Source organism: Carya illinoinensis, chromosome 15 (assembly GCF_018687715.1).
Source record: "Carya illinoinensis cultivar Pawnee chromosome 15, C.illinoinensisPawnee_v1, whole genome shotgun sequence".
NCBI lineage: Eukaryota > Viridiplantae > Streptophyta > Magnoliopsida > Fagales > Juglandaceae > Carya > Carya illinoinensis.
The window spans coordinates 34,965,228-34,977,622 of record NC_056766.1 but is presented as its reverse complement, the minus strand read 5'-3'; the positions used below and the strand labels follow the sequence as shown (position 1 = coordinate 34,977,622).

Sequence of the window (12,395 nt, the reverse complement as noted above, 5' to 3'; positions counted from 1 at the left end):
ATAAACCTCAAAAACGAGTTTGAAATATCTACTACTGCAACCTACAATGCTGAAAATGAGACCTTGAAACATCCAAATCTGCTGCGTTAAACTCAAAACTCCTTATTTTTCATTCTCCACACAAACACTTTATTCAGAGGACTAGTAGTCTCGCTCTTCATTCTCTATCACATTGGGTTTGAATCACCCGATTTTGAAAATTTGGAACTCTGAAGCGGTCACAAACTTGATGTGCCCAGAAATGAAAAAAAACATAAACTTGGTGCCAAAAAGTTAGAAATTTTTACAAGACATCTGGGAGATCGATGGAGGTACAATCCCAATCCAATGCAGAGAACATCGTCAAGGAGTCTCCTTTACTGGTTATTCAACAACAACTATCCCCACTCCCTAGAACTATCAGCTATCTCTCTCTTGCTGTATCTAAACTAAGACTAAAAGTTTACACTTTTTTTGGCTCCTAAAGTCTGCTCTTGTTGTATCTAATTTTCATTGGAAGATGAGTTTCTTGCAGATCATTTGTTAGTTTATATTCAGAAATAAATTATCAAGAATTTTACTTTAGAGATAATAATAGATGAGTTTTATTTCTTAAAAGATCGTTGTCGAGCTTAATTTGAAGGAAAAATCCTAAATTGATATTTCATTTTCTTTTCTTTTTATAATTGTCTCCGGCAAACTATGAAAATTCTAAAAAAAATTATCTTATAAGATAATTTATAGACATGTATTTTTTGTATACAATTTTATAACGTATGATTACTGTCTTTTATATATAATCAAGTGTAAAAAACACATTACTTATATTCACACATATCACACTTTGTCAATTGCCTTTCAAATACCAAATCCTAGTTCCACCCTGAGACCCACATGCAAAGAAAATTAACTTTTTAATAATAAATCTTATTTTTTTTATAAAAAGATTACATGACTTCTATATTTCACAACTATATATAATACTACGAATTTACGCTAAATTACCTGTTAACACATTACATATAGGGACATATTTGACATTATGGATATATATTGACCGACAAGGAAGAGAGCATGATATGAAAGCGACGAAAGCATACACTTTATCGTTTTTTAGGAGTCTGCTTTGCTTTGTGAAGAGAGTGCTTTGAATTGAAACTCATAATAATTTTGAAGGAAAGATCAAAATGCAATGTTCAAAGGAAGAAGCTCTTCTTAGGCTATTCTACAATGTCTCTAGCTGCTTCCAGCTTCTCTTCCTCTTCTTCTACTTCTCCATCCTTCTGCTTCCCAAGCTCTTCCATTTTCTTGGCAGCAATGCATTTCTTCAAAGGTCGAGACTAGACATGATAGAAGCATGCATCTCTCACAGTGTTTTGCTTGCTCTCTTTGATCTTTTGCTTTCCATTTATTCTAATTTTCCGTGTGTGTTGCAGAAACCAAAATGGATATGAATATTACATATTTTCCGAGGATGAAGAATTACAAGAAGACGAAGAAGAAGAAGAAGAAAGACGTGCTCATGTTGAGTGCAGTGATGAGAAAGATCATGATCTGGCTGCGGACACCGTTCGGGGCGGTGAATCACTGTTGTTTTTTCCGAACAATCACCCAACTCAGAGCTACCAATCATTTTCTGAAGAATTCGTAAGCATCTGTGAGAGCATAAACGGAGACAGCGACCCAGATCATGAAGATCATTCTACCCCTGAGACGCTCTCATCTGTTCATGCATTCCCTGGAGGTTCGGATTCTGAAAATGGAGTCGAAGATGTGTCTGTGGAAGAGATCCTTACAAGAGATGCTGATTCATTTCGCCACTCTGCTCAAAATCAAACAATGCCAATAACCATAGAGTACCTAAAAAGAAGTGATTTCGTGGATGACTATAAAAACTCTTATGGTACGTCACTGCATTATGTCTAGCATCGAAGTAAATTTGTTTCATACTCTTCACACCATCTGACAGTCCATGTGCAGTTGCAGAAGATTTGTGCAAAGAAGAAAATGCAAACAACAAGCCGGCAGAGACAAATTTCTCGGCGGATGAGAGGTTCTTGATTTTTGTACCACCCAAGTTGGAGACAAATAAGTTTCTAGCTCGAGGAAAGGAATTAGTTGACGATGATGATGAGATCTATGGTGACTCGTGCACAGTTGGCTCTACGTCCAAGAGCTCATCTGAGTGGAGAAGTTCCATTAATTATAGGGATTCAGTGAGTACTGATCAGGATCCATTTTCTTCTTCCTCCCGAAGGAGTTGCCCCAAGTGGGAATCCTACACAGTGTTTCAAAAATATGATGAAGAAATGATGTTCCTAGACAAAATCAGTGCACAAAAGCTTCACGAGACAGGTATTTTCACTAATTTGCATAAAATTTATTATGTTTTCAAAAAACATATTATGATTTCCATCTTTACGAAAGAACTGATTTTGAAATAATCATATTATAACTACCAAAAACCAAACTTCAGAATCACTTAGGTCTATTCAAGTTTGTCCAAGATCAATGTCAGAGAGAATGGTTCATAAGTTTGCAACCATAAACGAAAAACCGCCAACAGATCTTCGTCAGAACCCATATCGTGAACTTGAGGCAGCGTATGTAGCACAGATTTGCTTAACATGGGAAGCTCTTAACTGGAACTACAAGAATTTTCAACAGAAGAGAGCTTCACGCAGTGATCTTGACATGGGCTGTCCTGCCCATGTTGCCCAAGAGTTTCAGCAATTCCAAGTTCTTTTGCAGAGATATATAGAGAATGAACCTTATGAGCAAGGTCGGAGACCCGAGGTTTATGCAAGAATGAGGCTTTTGGCACCAAAGTTGCTTCTAGTGCCAGAATACCGAGGTACTTCAGAAGTGCCAAGCACTTTAATTTAACTTTATGGATATGAAATCTTTTCTCTCTCCATATTAATTCTATGTTTTTTTATCACTGTTTTTTGAAAGATTCAGAAGATAATAAAAAGCAGGATGGTTTTGGATCAAGAGTTTCATCAGGAGCATTTCTTATGATAATGGAAGACGGAATCCGGACATTCATGAATTTTCTCAAGGCTGACAAGAAAAAACCATGCCAAATTATATCAGCATTTTTTAGCAGAAACCGAAGAGGTTCAGTTGATCCAACTCTTCTCCATCTGATCAAAAAGGTTAATAAAAAAGTAAGCCAGTGTTTGCATCCGTCCATTACTAAGGTTAAAGCCTTTTTGTTTTCCTCTGAATTTTAATGTCTGTAATCTTACACTCTAAATTCACAGAAGAAGACAAAGCTTAAAGATCTTCGCCGGGGTCGGAAATGCTTGAGACGAAGAAAATTGAGTGTGGATGAAGAAATGGAGATATTGATGGGTCAAATAGATCTGAAAGTGGTGTCTAGGGTTTTGAGAATGTGTGATATAAGCGAAGAACAAATGCATTGGTGTGAAGAGAAGATGAGCAGAGTGAGAGTTTTAGAAGGTAAACTTCAAAGAGATTCCTTGCCACTTTTCTTCCCAGCACACTGACCCACCACATATATATAGATCTCCATCAAGTACTGGTTGCTTGATGTCTAGATAATGAATGTGCATGCAGCATGCATGACTCATGCACAAAATGAATATCCTCCACACTTTTGTAGTTACTGTGTAAAAAAAAAAAGAGGAGAAAAATACTCAGGTTTGCAATTCCCACCTTCCAAAATCTCAATTTAGACTATCACCTTTCAAACTATCAAAAAATATAATAGAACCCATTTTCCGGGGGTTTGTGTAATTTCTCAAAAAAAAAAAAAAAAGCAAGAGGGGGGGGTGCCCCACAAATCAAAGTGATTAAAGTGGATGACACGGATATTGGAGAAATGGAATCCATGAGAGGAATAATAGCAGAGACAGAAGATTTATGAATTCTGAAAGGGAAAGACCAAAGACAAAGCAAGGAACTCGCGCGAAGATAGAGAGACAAAGCATCGATAGCTTTAGCTTTTGTTTTATTATAATATCAGAGTATTCAGCATGAATAAGGGATATTTAGGGCAGAGTAAAAGATCAAAGACTGATAAGCAAGGCTGCAGGGAGGACCCCACTTAGATCATCGGATGTAGTAGGCAATTAATTAAATAAAAGGAAGGAATAATGCAGACAGAATGCATGGGGTCTCATTGGAGTTACTTTATATTAGTCATGCAATTGTAAGTACAATTACCTTGGACGTGCCTCATTGCCTTTATTTTGCATTTCTGCAGTCTCAACTTCCTCTGGCTCTACTTACATACAGTTGGGATTTCATCACTACAACTAGACCTTTTTCTGTCTATGAAAATGTCTTTAGTAACAGAATAATTTTAAATACAATTTTGTTAAAAGGTGTACAAGCTCTACACACATTTCTTTTAAAACAAAGTACATACTATGAAAAAGTTGATTTTTCGTTTAAGAAATGTAGGCATTGGCATCTAATGTCCGAAACCACTAAATTCTGTGACGAGTTATGTCATCCTTATAAATTCCCATTGAACATGAACAAAGTGAGACACTCTATATATATAACCGCACATACTCTCGAACATCGAATAGAATCATTCGAGGTAGTTCTTCGGTTTAGTCACCACTTTGTATAGGTGTTCTTGGATGACAATAGTTAACTTTAAAACATTACGTAAATTCAGCAGCTTGTGTCTTTCGTGATTCTTGCACATCCCAAACTTGTATTTAGCACCAGTCAGCAACAAGGTCGAATACGCCGAGCGAAGCCGGCAGCAATAAATACTTGAGTAGATGGAGGGCGTGCTACCCCAGGACAACAGCCGAGTTTAAAATCCCACCACCCAAAGTATCCATAAAAACTACAAAATTTAATATTTTTCTGTGAATCAGGCTTTAAAACAAGGCTAATACCAGAAGATTAGGTTTAATATATATAAATATGTATACCAACCTACATACATCACAAGGTAAAATACGCCAAAATCAGAGATTATGACCTCATCAATTATATGACAAACATTAGAATTTTGCAAACCAACGAAAGTGCCACTCACAAGAGGTAAGAAGTCACAAATCTCCTGGACTATGTACCAAAAATATCGATGGGCAAACACTTGGCAGATAACAGCCTAAATAGAAAGAAACTGGCAAAATAACCAATTTGCATGACCAAATATTTCAAGAGGCATCAAGGGATGCAACGCACACCTAGTCTACTAAGCATCATCATTAATAAATTCCAACCAAGTCTATGTAAAAATCCAGTAAAACTTCCACCCAAACTCCTCTACCAAAAAATGTCCGGAAGAGTTTTAACATCACTTGCAAGGTCCATGGATATCAATCAGCCACTACCCGACCGTGCCTGAAAAGAGATTAAGCTTACATAAGACATCCAGAAAATAATCCGAAAAATAGAGATTCAGAAAATTTAAGGCTGAGGTTTTTTTTTTTTTCTTTTACCCTTTTTCCAAATACGAGATGACTAACTATATATTTTGATTGGTAAGCATAAATGGCTCATGGATACACAAAGATGGACAAAACATATAAAATGAACATCTTAAGAAGTTTATCCTGTTCTACCCAAAACAGGGCAAGCAACTCTAACCGTTACATCATTCCTTGCAAAAAAGTACGAAAACATAAATGATAAGAGACTTTGAATCTCTGATACATGAAAACAGATTTTTTTTCTCTAGAAAAAGGAAATCATTGCTTAGAAAATACACTTTCCACCCTCTAACTAACAAGTTTTGCAAGAGGCACCCAAACTTACCAAAATTAATACATTACACCTTCCAACTATTGCTGACTACAAAATAGCATCCTCGTCCAATTATATTCATTAAGATGGAAGAAAAATAGGTGAAAATAGGTGATGGCACAATATTGACTGAGATCTTAACAGAGAGTACACGTTGCAGCTTTGTGGTAGTTAGAGGGTGTGCGGTGTATCAGCTTTAGCAGTTTAAAGTGCAAATTGCAAAACAAGTGTTCTTTAAAAGGAACACTTTCATTACAATTTCTTCAAATCGGATAATTACAATTTCTAAAGTCACAAACATCTTCAGGCTTAAAAGTTCATGGGAAATATAACTCAGTTTGTGAGTTCACGGGAAATATATTAGATTTATCATAAAGTAAACCTAATGTATCACATGAGCCCACGTCAGTTTGTAAGTTTGCTTTTGTGTAATCCCTTTGTGTCTGTCACATTTCTCAATATTGAATTATGATTACCTTGTGGGGAGATCCTGACCTCGATCTTGATCTTGGCCTGCATGTTGTAGATGTAATATCATTGATATAGGTCACAGAGCAGCACCAGAAAAACCTAAGAATATAAAATAACCAGGGTAAGCAAACTCGAGATACCTGGAAGATTTGATTGGAGAGGCAGATCTGGACCTTGATACCGATCGAGAAATAGAGCGCTCCAGTGATTTACTGTCAACACACACAACATAACTCATCCAACACAGAAGAACATGCAAAATACATGAAATAGAAAAAAAAAATGACATTCAGTACCTCCTGTCCCTTCTTTCACTTCTGCTTCGGCTGCGGCTCCTACTTCGGCTGCGGCTTCTACTGCTCTCATACTTCTTCACCTGCACCAGTTGAAGTGAAAATAAACACCAGTACAACAATGAACATTTAGGCCTACCCATACATATCAGTACCCACCGTGTATAAATACACAAATGCCCTACACCTGCCAACAGACCTTGGTATCTAACATTTTTTTAAAATAAGGGTGTATGATCAATAAATCAGCTCAAGTAAGAACAGCACATTTCTAAAGGATGTAAACCAACATGCACTAGCAAATTATTAGAGATGATCAAGCAACTCACAAACATATAGAGAATAAAATAGACCAAACCAAACTTTGGTCCTACAATTTAAGCCAGGTTCCAATTTGGTTGCTAGAATTTAAGCGCTACTTTCACCCTGATAATTTTGATTGTGCTGATATAATGGATTTAAGCGCTACTTTCATCAAAATCCAAGATTTTCAGGGATGAAATTGGAACAAACCCAAGGAAAAATATTCGAACTTCCGTAAAACTACCACGCACTTGGCAATGTCTCCACACACACCCCCCCCCCTCCCCCCCCCCCCCCCCCCCCCAAAAAAAAAAAAACCTAAAAATACAGAAAAATTAAAACAGAAAAAAATAATTAAAACTAACTTAAAATATACCCTTGCCACAATAAAACTCAAAAATGAAAAAATAAATAAATAAATCCAAAACAAAGTAAAATTAAATTATACCAAAATAGCGAAAATACATACAATAATTTTAAAATATTTGGTTTTATACATCTTTCTCTTCTTTTCTTTTTTTTAATTTTTAATTTTTAATATTTAGTTTTTTTAAATATATTTAGTTTTTAGACTTGTTTTTATTTTCTTAGTTCCTAATTTTTATATCTTTGTATATAGAGTATTATTTCTCTTTTATATTTAACTTTTTTCTGTTTTCTTATATAGGTTATTTATTAAGCTTTGAAACGTTTATTTTAAATATTTGTTTTTAGTTTTTAAGTTTTTTGGTTTTTTCAATTTTTTTAATCTTGTAAAATTTTATCAAGGGTATTTACGTAAACTTTTTTACAAAGGAGGTACATTGCGATTTTTTGATAGTTTGGCAAGATATTCTCAAAATTGATAGTTTAGGTGGGACAATGCAAATTTCTTGGTAGCTTGAGGAGGGTTTGTGCATTTCCTTCTAAGTTCTAGCTATTAAGGCCACGTTTGCTTATATAGTTCAGATAAGATAAGATGGAATGAGATGTTTTGTTGAAAGTTAAATAAAATATTGTTATAATATAATTTTTTAACATTAGTTTTGTTTTGAAATTTGAAAAAGTTGAATTATTTATTATATTTTGTGTGAGAATTTGGAAAAGTTATAATGATTATATTTTTTTTGATAGGTAAAGTTATAATGATTATATAAGATGAGATGAAATAGTTGGTTTTGTATAACCAAACCAGCCCTAAATCCTACATACCTATTAGGCACCCAAAATATAGTTTCGCTTATAATGATCCAACTAAACTATCAAAATCATAAAAAGAGAAGTTACCCGAATATAAGCTCTTGCCCAAGGATTTCTGAATTCGGTGTCATCGAGTTTACGGATCTGAAAAACAAACAAGTAACTCATCAGGCTAAAACACAATTGCAGAAAATCAAGAGTTTTCTTTGAAAAACTTACAGCATATTTCATGTCATCGTGATTAGTGTAATCAACAATGCCAAAGGTCCCTGGAGAGAAATTCAATATTGTGATTAATGAATTCAAAAATACAAGACTATCGTTTAGCAATGACAACTATTGGGGAAAGATGAATGGCAACGCTTATATACCACAACTATTGCTCCTGCTCCAATTTCTCAAAAGCACATGACTGATTTGACACAAATTAAACAAGACAAACATATAACAGTAATATGTGGATCTAGTTAAAAATAAATATACAGTTTGACGGGCTACCCTCCCTCCCTCCACATAAACATATGTGCGCGCACACGTGTGCGCCAGCACTACCGTCTTTCACCATTTTAGTTATACAGACTGAACAGAACAACAATAAAGCCAACCTACCAAATGCAAACCAAACCATAATTCCCATGCATACTGCAATACCTTTTTTATGATTATGAGACATTCTATTCTTTTTTTTTTTTCCCACATAACTTGCATTTCATAACAAACATAATGAAGAAAGGCATATCTTCACTGTTAACCATATAAGATCATATCAAATATAAAACCAAACTCATGTAAACCATATAAAATCACATGGGCATTAGTTTCTTCTGTATAATTTTTTTTTTTTTTTGATAGGTAGTTTCTTCTGTATAATTGACACATATTATTTTATATAAAGGCATACCTTCACTGTCACGGGATACCTCTGCAAAACATACATCACCAGCTTTACGCATATGATCCTGAAACCAGTTTACCTATAAGGTTACCCAACAGCAGCATGGGGAAAATTTTCAAAGTTGCTTGTTATAGTAAAAACTTCCATACCTTCAAGTCTTGCCAGGAAGCAGAAGAAGGAAGCCCACGAACAATAACTGTAACACCACACAAGCACACATCAGAACTGTTCAGAGTACACTGGACATACAAAGTCAAAAGATATAAATATCTAAGTACAATCTAAGGCACATAATTATCCAATCACATTCTCCTAAACCCTTTTGGAAAAAAATCTTTCCCCTAACTAATGCACCTCGATATTCAGAATGGCGTGAAGCACCAAATCGGCCCCCACCACTGCTGCCACCACCACCACCACCACTGTAGCCAATGCGACGATCACTTGAAGATGGCCCTCTACCACCACCACCATGGGCAAGTTCAACCTGCATAGAGAACAATGGAGAAATTAATAATTTAAAAGGAAAAAAGTACACCAAAAAAAAATTGGTTACTCTTGTTACCCTTAGACGGCAACCATCAAAATTATAGCCATCACGACCCCTAATTGCATCTTCTGCATCCCGAGTACTATCAAACTGACAACAAATCAGCAAAAAAATGAGTATTGAAATTCAGGATCTTATAAATACATACAAGAACAAAACTAAGTGATGATGAGTACCTCCACAAAACAATAACACGGAGGGCGGGGCGGAATCTTTAATTCAATATCCAATATACGGCCATACTGCATGGTAAAATCAATATCATAGAGCCATGTCAGTTACTCAGTTAAAGGCCATACTTTTTAAGCATAAGCTCAATTACCAGCACAAACTAATAGGGAAAAAAAGTTTCCACCCAAACCTTGTAGAATAGATCTTCAATTTCACATTCTCTTATATCTGCAGGCAGGTTGCCAACATAGATTGAGCGAGAAAAACGACCACTCATATCTGACACTTGAAATAGTGCAGATTACCAACTGCATAAGCAAATGAAATGTCATAAATAAAGAAGCAATGTCTCAGTCTCTAAAATGATGTCCTGCATATATTGTCATGTCAAATTATCATCAGCTTGTACTGTTGATGATATCAAAAGGAACGCAAGACCAAAACAATGAAGCAAACCAAGAGAGCAATCCTCGAGGTGAGCCGTGCTCCACAAGCTCCATTGCTCATTTGCTCCAAGATGCTCCAATGCTATAATAATATTGAAAATAAAATTTGACCTCCTCATCCTCTCCAGAATATTAGCAGAGGTATAGATCTTCTAAGAGTGAGCAAGAATCTCCAATAATAATATATAATACATATAACTCCACCCAGATTCTCCCATTCCCTCTCTATATCCCTATGTATGATTGCAATGCTCAATTTTCTCCAAGCGCTTGTCATCTATCATAAAGAAAGCAAAGAAAGCATTGGTGTCAGGGCTATAATCAAGCCGACCCAAGTATTGGTTGTTCAAGCTTGGCTCAAGATATCTATATGTTGGCATGAGCTCAGCTCAACTAAAATTTATCATGCTAGAGCTGGGTAGAGCTTGACTCTATTAAACAAGCAAACCAAGCTTCAAATCGAGCCAATCACTAAACCATCAAACATAACAAAAAATAATTCTTCAATTGCAGTGCACAGGGCTCCACCATTGAAGCATATGAAACACAATCGAAAGCACAATGACCTCTTTGATGTCACTCACACAAACCCTAACAAATCATACACAATCTGCCATATTGCAAGAGAAAGGAAACCAAAGATAGATCAATAACTAAGAGTATCCATAGTGGGCATGCCAAACCCACTGCTTGGCTAAATTTTAGTCAATTCCCTTAAAAAACATCATATAATGAACTAGTTAGTTACCCACCCGTGGGTAGCCCGAGTGGTAAGGACGAATTTGTGTGCATGAGCCCCATGTCACAAGTTCAATTCCCCCTGGGATCAAAGTGTGATTTAAGTGGGAGGCCATGGCTGTGGGTTGCTATGCTAGTCTCCTTAGAGGTTTAGGTTCCATGGGTGAGTCCTAAGGGCTCTGCCATGGGGGGTTCCCTCATCATCAAATAAATAAATAAATACTGAACTAGTTAAATGAACAGTAAAAATAGCTAGAGTTATTTTCGGAGGCCAAATCTGTTGAGCCAAATTCCCTGGCCATTCAGTTTCTCTTCTTATTTTATTTCTTTCATGTCTTTCACTATGCTCTACTTGGTAGAACTGGACCTCTCTAGGTACTTTATGTTCTGTTGTTATTGGAGCAAAGCAAATGAATGGAAAAGGTATCATGTTACATGTAGTTGGTGTCTTTCGGCCAAGTACTATATGTTATGTTGTTAACTCTTATCGTTTGTGGTATGTATGTATTTCTTTCCATTCAAGTTCAGAGCAGAGTTTGTTTATATATAGTTCACCTTTTGTCGACATTTGCTCCTATTACTTGTCATGTTTTTATGCGTGTGTTTCTTTCAATATGATAGCTTGATAAACTTTCCATCTACCATAAGAATAAAAAATGATAAAGGAAGAATGGAAATAAATATTCAAACTAGAAAAAATTCATTTGCTAGTCAAATTTTAGTTAACGGGTAGCTAGTTCACTACTAATGCTCTAATAGGCCTAAAAATAGGGAGGAAAAAAAAAAAGAAATGCCTAAAACGGAGAGATCTGTATGATAACACATTCGATGAATACTTTACACAAAGCTATGGGCCTATAACAGTTTGCCATACTATACGCCAAGGTAGCTGAAGGAAACTAAGCCAATCTTATATAAGATGGAGATTAGATTAATTGCATATTCAAGATTTAAAGCAGCAACAAATATTGAAAAAACAATAGGTATACCCAAAACAAAATCCAAAAACATTTTAAACTAACCCGAGAAAAAAAGGTGAGACGGTTTTCATGATCGTCGTGAATTATCTTTTCTTACGAATACAAAAATGAGCAACAAGAAGATAACGAAGCCATAGCATTAAACAAAATGTCAAAAACACCGGATTTCACAAACTGATATAGGAGATTTGATATATAGAAGAAAAAGTGGGCAATATAATTTTAAAAAGGTCACGACAGACTTGGGGTACAAAATCCAAGCACATATTAATAAAAAGTGATGAATCCACCATATGGTAGTTAACTAAATCCAGTATTTACGTAATCAAACAGACAAAATGTGTGACTAGTTTTGCGAACACTAAACTACCATTCTCGAAAGGAAACCTAAAAAACAGGGACAAATAAAAGAAGATGAGCCTCCAAACTGAGTAGAAACCGGTTTTGCGAACCCCAAATTACAACAAATCCTGGAGGAAACAATGCTTGAGTTGGGGTGAAATGTACCTTATGGTTTTAGGGTTTCGGAGAACACTTGGAGGGAGGGAGGGAGGCAGACTGAAACGGCGCACGAAGCAATCAAGGTCTAGAAAGACGAGAATAATAAAACCTGGCTTTAAACGACACCGTTATTACGTGTGGAAAGGACTG

The 12,395-nt window shown here is 35.7% G+C and overlaps 2 protein-coding genes across 5 annotated transcripts; one reads left to right on the top strand and one right to left on the bottom strand.

Moving 5' to 3' along the window:
- The first annotated feature begins 993 nt into the window (after positions 1-993).
- LOC122296374 lies at positions 994-3,777 on the top strand. Of its 2 annotated transcripts, none has more exons than XM_043105996.1 (6): positions 994-1,312; positions 1,416-1,882; positions 1,960-2,334; positions 2,456-2,833; positions 2,941-3,149; positions 3,246-3,777. In XM_043105996.1, the coding sequence occupies exons 1-6, from the start codon at positions 1,167-1,169 to the stop codon at positions 3,489-3,491; spliced, it is 1,821 nt and encodes a 606-aa protein (XP_042961930.1). In that variant the 5' UTR covers positions 994-1,166; the 3' UTR covers positions 3,492-3,777. The 2 variants fall into 2 exon arrangements, with proteins under 2 accessions (XP_042961930.1, XP_042961929.1); XM_043105995.1 differs by having other exon boundaries at positions 996-1,312; positions 2,935-3,149.
- A 1,147-nt stretch (positions 3,778-4,924) lies between these two features.
- LOC122296375 (serine/arginine-rich splicing factor SR34A-like) lies at positions 4,925-12,395 on the bottom strand. 3 transcript variants are annotated; one of them, XM_043105998.1, is made up of 14 exons: positions 12,252-12,375; positions 10,037-10,303; positions 9,771-9,888; positions 9,586-9,651; positions 9,425-9,499; positions 9,214-9,346; positions 9,009-9,055; positions 8,866-8,923; positions 8,184-8,233; positions 8,052-8,108; positions 6,486-6,565; positions 6,330-6,401; positions 6,195-6,231; positions 4,925-5,316 (listed from the first exon to the last, which is right to left on the bottom strand). In XM_043105998.1, the coding sequence occupies exons 3-14, from the start codon at positions 9,855-9,857 to the stop codon at positions 5,296-5,298; spliced, it is 783 nt and encodes a 260-aa protein (XP_042961932.1). In that variant the 5' UTR covers positions 9,858-9,888; positions 10,037-10,303; positions 12,252-12,375; the 3' UTR covers positions 4,925-5,295. The 3 variants fall into 3 exon arrangements, with proteins under 3 accessions (XP_042961932.1, XP_042961933.1, XP_042961931.1); XM_043105999.1 differs by having other exon boundaries at positions 10,037-10,108; positions 12,252-12,308; XM_043105997.1 differs by lacking the exon at positions 10,037-10,303 and having other exon boundaries at positions 12,252-12,395.